The sequence below is a fragment of the Juglans regia genome, chromosome 9 (assembly GCF_001411555.2).
Source record: "Juglans regia cultivar Chandler chromosome 9, Walnut 2.0, whole genome shotgun sequence".
NCBI classification, from domain to species: domain Eukaryota; kingdom Viridiplantae; phylum Streptophyta; class Magnoliopsida; order Fagales; family Juglandaceae; genus Juglans; species Juglans regia.
The window spans coordinates 4,045,689-4,057,628 of record NC_049909.1 but is presented as its reverse complement, the minus strand read 5'-3'; the positions used below and the strand labels follow the sequence as shown (position 1 = coordinate 4,057,628).

Sequence of the window (11,940 nt, the reverse complement as noted above, 5' to 3'; positions counted from 1 at the left end):
ACACTCTCGTCGCCATGAGTTAAGAGGTCGATGCATCCTTCCGCTACACTCTCCTTACTAGAGTTATGCGATCGAGGCATCCTCCTGCCATGTACAAGCCAAGTGTCTCCACTCGCTACAACCGTCGCCAGTGGGTTACCTTTTGGAACGAGCCTCTGTGCTCTAAAACTGTGATAGGACCAAGGTGGGCCTACTCTTAAAGATCCTTTGCAAGTTTCAGATGGGCCAATTACAAGATCAAGGGCCAAGAAGATCAAGGAAGCAATGCAAGGATTGGTGCAATCCACTTGGGATGAAGCCAGCAAGAGCCCAACACTCAAAATGGGTCTGAAAGAAGAAGAACCAGCTTTGATCCACTTGATTCAAGCTATGGAAGACATGACTTAGAGATATGGCCTATTGTTATTGGAGGCTTCCAATTTGGTTAAATGATTTATTTTATTAGTTTAAAATAAGTGGGCTTGAAGATGTTTGGCCTACATGTCTTATTTCTTATGAACTAAGTTTTTTAGAAAGGCCTTATATTTTGGCCAATAGCTTATTTGGAAAGTTACTTTTTAGGAACTAGGGTTTCATCAATTTATTGTAGGGTTATTGTAGCCACGCATACTGTAGCCGGTACTGTTTATCAAGACTCATTTTGGGTAAAATGGACTTTATTTTGGCTAGGGTTTTGATTAGGTTTGGGTTTAAAAACTCTTTGTAATCTCATTTGAAGGGTTAGACAATATTGAATTCTATTTGTGAGTTGAGTTTTCTCCTCTTGTTCTTGATTGAACTCTTGAACTTATCAAAGGTAAATCACAACTTTTGTGGCATTCCTCCTTTGTAATCTGGGTTCTTGAGACAGGTTCTTCAACGGGTCTAGATTTTAATATAATCTAGGTTCTTGAAACAAGTTCTCATCGGGTCTAGGTTCTCCATCCGTTAACTTGATTTTGGCTTTCTTGGAGAGTTTTCAAATTGATTGTGGGTTCAAGGGAATTCATTCCCACGGGTTCATATCAAACTGCCTCGCGCGAGTGTCCTTCGAGAACGAATCGACAAACATAGCAACCACCTAAGATGGATCCAGGGGATCGATGAGGACCCTGACCATTTAAGCGCAGGTTACTACAAACTCTTACATCTATATCAAAACAGAAAAACACCAACAGAAAATCGCAGCACGGGGTAAAATTTACTGATGCCACCGAAAACAAAAAATGATCACCGAGCACAGAAATATGCGCACTTTATTAATGATAACAGTCACATACATCATCCATACACTCAATTATCATGCAAACATTCTTACAAACAAACTTTACAAAGGCTCATCGTCGAAGGCCTTTACTACAAATTTCACAAATTCTTCTTGAGGACCGCTCATGGAGATCTCTATTGTATTACATAACAAGTGACAAACTATGGACCAATTCCCAAAATTGCTTTTTCTGCAATTTTTTACAAGTTACCTCCATCATAGTTGACTTGAAGATTCTCAAGGCCTTCTTATTGAACAACTCAATCTTAAGAAATGCGGGCATCTGTTAGGGATAAAATTGACTAGGTCCAACCCATTGAAAACCTATCACTAATAATAAGGGAATAGAAAAGGCAATGAAGAGATAAACTAAAAACATATGGCTCAGACTCCTAACAAGAAAAGACTTCACAAGTTTGACTCTATTACTCCAATGAAGAAAATAAATCTCTATAAAAGGAGAAGATCTCTACAAATGAACGGGAGACTCTCCACAAGCTTTTTACGTACAAACTCCACCACACATAGCGACTCTACAAGATCTCTCTCAAGGGAGGCATCATCTTCAACCTCTCAAAACCCTAGATTTTTCCATTATATTGAATGATATGTAAGGCCATGATAGATTGTAAAATCATCTATCTTAGTGAATTTTACCCTCAAACAACTTATAAATGTAGTTTTGTATACTGAATCACATAAATTTTTGTATCTCTTTTTATTTATTTTTATTTGATTATTTATTATTATTATTTTATAGATGTACGTGAAGTGCACCAAATCACCATCGTAGACCGAAATAAATTCTTCCTCCATTCCTACCTGTGATGTGAATTTAGGTATTAACACATTTATTGCTTGTTAGGTATATGTATTAATGAATTGTGACCGTAAATGGTCATAATTAGCTTCATGCAGCACCTAGTAAACACGTCAGTTTGACGAATTGTAGTTGAATGCTCCTTTCAAACATTTATATACACAACCATAAATCTGTACGTCACCCTCCACTTTTATAATCTCAAGAAAGAGTCTATGGACATGGATGAAAACTAATAATTGCCCAAACCATGTCAGATACTTCCCACAAACCTAACCAGACACCTTTGACCAAATGTAAAAAATGTGTTTAAATTAGGAACTTTGTGGGACAAAGTAGATGGCTTCATATTTAGGTCCACATGATGTCAGCACTCAACTAAGAGAAAAATCAAGTATTTTGTAACAATTGAACACAAACATAAAAAATTGACAGTCCAACATTCCTGGTGAGTTTAATTAGTTTCAAACAGGTTGAAGAATGCAATAAATTTTGTGGATAATTGAATTGAATTGAATCGAATCCTGGAAGTTGAATACAGTCCAATCGATACAAGTCTTAATTAGTTTCGATGTGCAAATCTTTGATTGATCGGATCTCTATAATTTTTTTTTTTTTTTTACAATTTAAACATTCAATTTGAAAAGAGATATTGTGTTCATCTGCACTTCAAGGAATGCGTTAAGTTATGTAACTCACATACTATCTATAGTTTGTGCAAAAATCTGAAAAATTGATTTTGATACCTATTCCACTCTGATTCTGAGAGTCGGAGCTCTGATAAAATTAATGATGTCGGAGTTAGAATTTGAGTTGGATTTACTGCCAAACTGACTCACTCTGACTTCGACTCGACCTCCGACTTTGACCTCTGAGCATGACTGTAATAAAAATATATATTATTTACATATTGACCATATATACTCATATAAAACCTAGACTTTATATAGTTAAATTTAATACTATACTAGTATGTAATAATTATTAAAAAATAATATTAATAGACTAATAATCAATTATACACACACTACACATCATAGTATCATTATTATACATATCATATATATTAGGGTAGATGTAACTTGACTAGCTAATAGTGAGTCATGTGTACCATGCTAAACTGTCTTTCTCATCTGTCCCACCATTCAGTATAAATGGAGTAAGAGAACAACATTTTTCCTTTCCAGAACCTTGTTTGCAACTTTTAGATTGAGTTCTTCTACGGCTCTTGGACTTTTGATACTGTATGAAGCCATTGTCGCAGTATAGCATAGTATCTTATTCAGTTTCCGACTCCAATCTGTTTTATCAGAGTCGGATTTCCTGGATACTTAGTCCGATTAAGTCGACGATTAGCCCTAATTATCTATATTGAATTGATTGCTTATGAGAATCTTTACTCACTTCAATAATTGACTTTAAATTAGTTAACGATTTTAGTTGATTGTTGAAACCATTACAACCCCTATCAATAAATTGCAATAACTCCACCAAACAACAATTGGGTCCCCTTGAAATTGAAATCTGCAAGGCTAGATGGCTTCTATTCTTCAAAAGAAAGCACGTCATCAATTTCTAAAGAGTAATGCTAATCAATTTCTAACTACTGCTATAAACTAGACTCATATTCCACTTTTATCTCATCATGTAAAATGTTGATGACCTGTATCGCCTCATCATAGTTGGATAGGAGAGAAATGAAATAATGAAAACGTAGTTTGTAAAATTTTCCTTATTTTCAAAGAAAAACTCAAGGGTTGATAAATAATGTCGTGGAATGAGAGTAGAATTGTCCATTTCTAATTAGCAGCTGGATCCGGTACTACAAAATGATTTTTGCTGTCAATCTGGGATTTACGAAACATATGAACGAAAGCTGAATACCTAGAAAACAAGGATAATGCTAGGATGACTCCCATATGTGCACTCCAAATATGCCCCCCAGTCACTTGCACTTTTTTTTTTTTTTTCTCTTTTTCTTTCAAACATTTTTTAAACATCCTTAACCATTAAGATTTAAAAAAAAAAAATCACAAATTCACTAATAATCACTTCCTTAACCATTATGAAAAACAAAATTAAAATGCATGAGGAAAAACATGAAAAATCTATTCATCATTCATTTTGTCATCATCTGCATTAGATGATAGGTTCACTAGTGAAAAATAATAAATAGTCTCCAATCATCTAATACCACATCATAGAATGATGAGAAGATAATGAGAATTGAGATAATGAATAGCATTACTCGAATAACATATGGGGTGCACATTTGGGAGTCACCCAATCATTTTCCGAAAAACAATTGCACTTGCATAGCCATTCCAAGATTTCATGCCTTTCAGTGCTTTCAGTGTGTACTTCAAAAGAAGTAAACAGGTGTCACTTCCGAATTCATTCATATTCAACTTGACCACCAAATCCATTATAGTACTACTTCAATCCAACGCAAAGCGCATTCATAACACAGAAACTTCTCTGTACGAGCAGAGGATGACAAAGGATAGAGTATGAAAATATGAGAAATAAAAAGCATTCTGAAGGAATAACATTTCTATCATCTAATACAAACAAAACCACCATGCTTTCAACATGTACAAATGCATGTTCTTCGTTTACTAATAGATATGCTATTTCCATAAGCCCTAATCTCTAATCTGTCGTCTGCAACATTATAAGTATGGTTATAAACCACGATTATTTTTATTTAATCACTCATATGGATATGTTGAGATCAATCCTAGGTTTCTTTATAACTGGCAACGGGACAACAGAACGGCACCGAGGACAATTGGGGTTATTTTTCGTTATCAATACATAACATAAGCAACCGGGGCACCCTGTCACTGTTGGCGATGATAATAATTGATTGTCATGATCTTCTTCTTGTGTTTCTCTGACAGAAGAGGATGATGAAGAATATGAAGGTGACAAGGATGACTTGCACAATGATGCTCTCTTCTTGGTTGACTCCTCTGCCCTTTTGAGTGCCAATTTCACCTTATCAAGAGTGCATACGCTTTGGTAAGTATTTGAAGACGAGGATGATAATACTAACTTTAAATCCAAGCAAGTTTGTTCAAAAAGATTTAATGTGATCTTTGATGGCGACGGTGGGAAATTTAAATCTTGAAGCTTCGGAACTGTTGCATTGGTTTGGGGCTTGTGTTCTGAGATTGAGGGGGAACTTGGGGAGTTGCATCTTTGTAGGTAGACTTTTCCTGACTGCAACCATGAAAAGTTTAAAAAAGCATACAAATTAAGCATTCACTTTACGTATTTAACCCATTATTTAAATGGAAAAACTAAAATATATATATATATATGTATTGAAGGAAGAAATTAAGAAGGGGCATTTAATAGTAATTCAAAAGCAACAGATAGAGGATGCAGATAACGACCAGAAAGGGAAAATGAATACCGTCAAGACCATCAATACTGTAATATTCCATATGTTTATATTCGTTTAAATGGAAAAGATTGCCCAAGTTCAAGGAATTCACTACTTTATTAAATGGGTCAAACATACAATTTGACCAAAATTTATGGGTTCCTTTCGACAGCAGACTCGGAAAATAGGCTTGCAGCTAAACTCAACTCATTCGTTTCATGAATTAATGTTGAGCTTTTGATTTTCAATACAGGGGTAAGTGAAACAATTATAATAGACAATGGAAATACGGGGTTTCTTTTCCTGCTTTTCCTCAAATTTCTCCGTAAACAAACAAAGAACATAAAGACGCATAAAGTATTCAAAACCTCCTCTTTACATGAACAAAGCAAAAAAAAAAAAAAATCACAGCTGATCCTCCGCAAATAACAGGATACCAAATTCAGAGAAAGAATCTTCATTGGAAACCAAATGAAACCTAAACGAGAAAAAGAACGAACCTTCAAGTCTAAATGCTTTTCCCAGCCATTAGGGACCTGCAGGTCGAGGTCCAATTCCTGGGACTCGGGAAGCATAGAGGAGGAGGTGGTGGTGGAGGAGGAGGAAGACCCACCAAGCAGGTCACAAGTTATCAGAGCCGTAGATTCCTCATCGCTCGAATCCTTCCCAACCAACCGATGCAGATCCTCCCTATTGTACCCATTCAAGACGCAAACAAGAGCGCTCACTTCGGCAGCCATTTCTGAAGCTTTCGCGGAGCCTTTGGTTTGTTTTTCAGAGTGTGTTCAGGGTTTCTAAGAAATAAATAGAGTTACGGGTAGCTGAAAAAAATAAGCCTGTTTGAAGGAAATTAAAAACAAAAAGATTTTGTTTCTTTGTTATCTTTTATAATATTATGTTGAAATTAAGATTAATTTAATTGATTAGTTGTAGAAGGGATTAAATTAAATGTTTCATTTATTGTTGGGAGTATTAAATTGATGGGGATGGTGGAGTGTTGAAGGAGAATTGGAGAAGAGAGGGGCAAGGGGCCATTAAATACTATGAAAAATTGTACTAGCAGCAGTAGACATATTTGCCTATTTAATTAGAATTGATATTTTTTGTGGCGTTGTTTGTTTGCCTATAATTTATGACACTAGAAAGGTTAATAATTTTCTTTTTTCTTTTTATGGCATACGAGGGTACTTTTCTTATGTGAATTGAGCACCATTCAATCATACATAGAATTAGTTTATTCAATTCTAAGAAGTTAGATATACTACTAAATATATATTTAAGATTTTTATTTTCTAAGAATTTTACATTACCAAAACTAAATGGTGTAAACTCACGTGTGGAGGGCATATTTGGGTCATCTTGCTATTGGAACCGTAGGCTCAGCTTGTCATTTTGACCTACAAGGCCCAAGGGCCCACAAGAGCATAAAATCAACAAGGGGTCAACATCACTCACATGGTGATAATGCCTCAAGATGAAGGCAGTTATCCTAAGATAGATAACTCTTATAAATCAGAGCAGTTATCTCCTCCCTTGTTAAGGGATAATTAGAGATGAATGCAAGGAACAGGTGGTTATCGACTTCTTGGACACGCCCTTGTGCATCTCAAAAGAGGTAAGGATTCGGATAAGGGAAGATTCAGCAGTAGGGGGAGGAGAGCCCTTGCCGGAGTTGGGCCGAAAAAATGGATGGGAGTACGAGAAGAACCATGGCTAGCCATTGCGAGAAAATTTAGTTCTTGAAGATGATACTAACAGAGGGCTCGAGTAGGGAGAAGACAAGATAGAAGGAAGAGGAAGTGCGAAAAGAATGAGTACAGGCAGAAGTAAGTGAATCAAGAAAGATTAGGAAGGGTAATCATGAGGATTCTTGGCAATCCGAAATGTTGGCTGCATCGACAATTGCCATTTCTTTCAAATAAAGGACATTAAATTAGGCGAACATCTATGGCTGACGTGGGTTACGTTTCAAAGAATAAGTTTGAACTTAAGCCCATACATATGGACCCTCGGTAGGGTAGGAAAGGTCGAAATCTGGTTAACCGATTACCTATTGCAAGCCAGCAGGGTAAGAATATCACGTGGGTGTATAAGGTGCAAAACTAGTGAATTTTCCATGTGCTGGTACAAAGAAAATTAGTGGGGTAACTGGAGGGGATATTTGGGTCCCCTTGCTATTGGGCCCATGGCCCAACTTACCATTTTGACCGGCAAGGCCCGCGGCCCAAGGGCCTACAGGAGCATGATATCAACAAGGGGGAAACATCACTTGTAAGGTGATAATGTCCCAAGATGAAGGCAATTATCCTGAGATGGATAACTCCTATAAATCAGAGCAATTATCTCTCATCCTCACTTGTTAAGGGATTATTAGAGCTGAATGCAAGAAATGATGGTTATTGACTTCCTGGACATGCCCTTGTGATCTCTATAAATGGTATATAAAGGTAACAAATACTCTCTCAAGTGTTATTGAGATATTATATATTGAGACTACTTCTCTAACTTAGGTATCGGAGTTTATCCTAGGCAACAAGTGCAGTCTGGTTGTTCTTTGTAGATAGTTAGGGTAGCTAGTGGTGTGAAATACGTCCTTCACAACATGTATATCTTTTTCTCAAAATTATACCATTCAACTCGATTGGACAATTGAATAAAGTTTTTATGTCATATAAATAGATGACATACACCTAGTAAAATGCTTAGATGACATAATTTGATTTGGAAAATAAATTTTAAAATATGAACCTTACAAACTAAATATTATCATTTAAGTGATACAAATGATGCGCTCTATATAGAAGATTGAGAATAGAATAACCCTTTGTTAAAGTGGCATTGTGATATTCATGAGTTCTAAAATTATTTAAAAGATAATTGTATTTGTATTAGGGAAATTTCGCCAGTCACCTTGGGGTTTTATCCTATTTGAGATTCGCCCATTGTATAATTCTTTTTAAGAATAAACTTTTATTCTACAACAAATTGGAGATTCTTTTTTTTGGTCCCAAAATTTGTCCATCTGACTTAACGGATTAAATGTAGCAGCATGCAAGACTACAACATAGAAAATTTTGTATTTCAAATTTAACAAAGACTATAATCTTATAAAAAAATACTTTTTATTTCAAAAATAAAATACAAAATACAAAAAATCGGATTGGCATGAAAGGACTCTAGCCACCATGGGAGCAAAATCCTGCCACCCCATGGTGGCCCCCGCATCGAAGCCACCACGTAGGAGCCATCTTGGGTTGGCCGAATTTAGCCACCCACATGGTAGCCCAAGTTTCCCACGGTTGGGGGGCCTCCCCTTCCTCACCTTGGAACAATGGAGAAAAAATCTCTATTCAACAAGGAAATTTTCTCACCCATATGTCATATTAGGATTATTACGATTATCAATAGGTATGGACAAAAATATTTTTAAAAGAAAACAAAATTTTGTGCATTCCTGGTTCCTTCACTTCGACAAATTACAAGAGATCAGAACACTCTCACGATGGTTTAAACCTATTTTCCTTCCTCTCCCTCTCCAAGAAAATTTTAAGATTTTTTCATCACAAAATGATTATCCACTCGCATTAAAACATTGTTTGCCACTACTTTTTTTTCTTCCTCAAAACAAAATTAAACTGGATCATGAAATGAGAATATGTTATCAAATCTCATTCCTCTTTCAATACCCTTATATTCTTAGCCCGCCAAATCTCTATCAAGTGGTGGGAAAAATATAATTATGATCACGTCAGAAAAAAATTTTCAAAAATTACCAAAGCCCCTGAAGTTCTAGTCCAGCAGATTAGATTTTAGGCTCAATTAGCATCCATTACAAGCAAGAAAGACTTGAAGAAATTAGCCGATGCAATGTTACAAATCTCAAACAACGATGATGAAGAAGACCCATTGTATCAGGTCAGATTATCTACATCACAACAAGTCACATCATCACCAGTTCAACATGCCTCTCCTTCTCACGCTCAACAAGTCTCTCCCTCTCAAGTTCAACATGATGACAACTCATCTTATCATCTAGTACATCTAATGGACTCTCAAGATCCATTTGATCTAGAACTTGCAGATTATGACCCCCAGATTATCATGTGATTCAAGAAGACAAAACCATAAGGACTATTGATTATTGTCAGAAGCATTATCTCTTCAGATCCATCACTGCATAAAAACAAGCAACTTTGGACATTATCAAATTACTGTTCAATTCCACTCATCTAGCAGCATTATTGGTTCCAATATTCACCAATGCGTGAAGACAAAATTTTAGGACGTTCGTTATTGATTACAGTGTAAAAAGTTACTGTTCTAGTGTCTATAAAAGGGAGTTTGTAAACAAAAGAAGGCATTCAGAAAAATGAGTTTTGCTACACAACCTCCACCACACTCCATACTACATATTTTTTAAATTTTTAAATTTTTAATATTTTTTTTTAAATTTTTTTGAGTTTATTTTTTTAAAATTATTTCAAATTTTCTATTTATTATTTATATAATAAATATTTGATAAAAGATAAAAAGTAAAAAAAAAATGTGGAGTGTGGAGTATGAAGAGGTTGTGAAGATTTATTGCAGAAAAATATGATCTGAAACCCTTCCCTTCTCTCAATCCTCACTTTTGAAATTCTCTTTTTGTAAAACTTTATTCATATCTTTTGCTTCCAATCCTTCTGAGAATTAATCTCCTTGTAAGTATTATGTTTTTAATGAAGTCTTGATTTCTATCTTTTATGTAATTAATCTCCTTGTAAGTATTATGGTTATATCGTCTGTTTGTATTGTATCATACATATGGCTAGTTATACTTTTACATGCTATCAAGTGTATTTTATTAAAGGCTTGTAAGTGTATTTTAGCTAGAGATGTGACGCCCCCAAATTCCGCTTGGGATCGGATGGACATTTGAAGCGTCGAGGCATGCAACACAAGGTTAACTGCCTCCGTTCATGACATATAAGATGCAATATTCGCAGCGGATAATTTTTTTCTTCAACAATACTATGCACCAAACCGAAATATCTCAAATACTTAAAACATACTTTATACATAATGACGTACTAAACAACTGAGATCACAACACTAGTCCAAAATGGTTGTGATCAAAAAGAGTGTTGGAGATTGAACACCACAAATACAAGTAATAATGAGGTATCTACTGTACTACCATCTACGTCACACCATTGTTTAGTCTATCATTTCCAGTTGGTAGATTCTCGATTCTCCTTCAGATCTTGTAACAAAATCTACCATTCGAGGGGAATGATAGTTGAGACTATCACAGTGAGATTTGATTACAAATCTCAGTAGGTTAACAGTAAACTTCTACACAGGTTAATGATGCATGCATGGCAATAAAGGCATGAATGCATAATCAAATCATAAGTAATCATAGCATAACTTGACATACAACATAACATAACTGGCATAACTTAAACTGAAATTGAAGCTTAGCATGAACGTGACTTGAAACATAACATGGAGTTGAAACATAGCATGAACGTGAACTTGGAACATAACATGGACTTGAAAGATAGCACGAGCGTGAACTTGAAACATAACATGAACCTGAGCATGACATAACATAAATGTGAACTTGGAACATAATATAAACGTGAACATAACATAACGTGAAACATGACTTGAACGTAAAATGTATGAACTTGGAATCTTATTCAATAGACTTAATCATTAAAGTGACCATATGGGTGCTACATATGTCCCATTGAGCCGTGTGTCCCTGCCGATTACCGCATCACATCACAGGTTTCTATACTAGTTGTGACTGCGTTAAAACGTACTCCATAGTTGTTGTGGCCCCACGTATTCTACGTGTCACAATTGCTGTGTCTCACGTAATGTATGCTCCACAGTTGTTGTGGCCCCCCCATACTTCATACTTCACAGTTGTTGTGACCCCATGACTTATTTGTTTGTACCACACTTGCTGTGGACACACGTAACATAATGTGTGGCACCATCGGCGTTAGTGCCTGGCGCGCACACGTGACCAACTAATTAGGCCCCATTCGCAACCTGTTGACTGTACTTCGACAACCCAGAGAATTTCACACCTATTTAGACACTCTAGCGTGAACAAAGGAGTTCCACTAGGATATCACCCTATCCTAGCACTTAAGGTCGTGATTGACATGAATGACTTAACTGGCATACATGACATTTCGTAACGTGACGTAACATGAATGTGACATAAAAGACAGAAGTCCTGACGTAGCATAACGTGACATGAACTAAGACGTCATACATGACATACTTTGAGACATAAATGTAACAGAGAACATTTCATAACATGGCATACATGTAACATGCAACATTTTGTAACATGACGTACCATATAACAGACAACATTTCTTAACATGGCGTAATATGTGACAGTGAATATTACGTGACATGAAATACATGTAAGAGATGGCAGACTTAACATGACATACATGCAATGTATAACAATGTATA

The 11,940-nt window shown here is 35.8% G+C and overlaps 1 protein-coding gene across 1 annotated transcript; it reads right to left on the bottom strand.

Moving 5' to 3' along the window:
- Positions 1-4,469: 4,469 nt before the first annotated feature.
- LOC108996668 lies at positions 4,470-6,288 on the bottom strand. The gene is made up of 2 exons (XM_018972688.2): positions 5,958-6,288; positions 4,470-5,291 (listed from the first exon to the last, which is right to left on the bottom strand). Exons 1-2 carry the CDS (start codon positions 6,195-6,197, stop codon positions 4,782-4,784), a joined length of 750 nt encoding a protein of 249 aa, XP_018828233.1. The 5' UTR covers positions 6,198-6,288; the 3' UTR covers positions 4,470-4,781.
- Between the last annotated feature and the right edge of the window lie 5,652 nt (positions 6,289-11,940).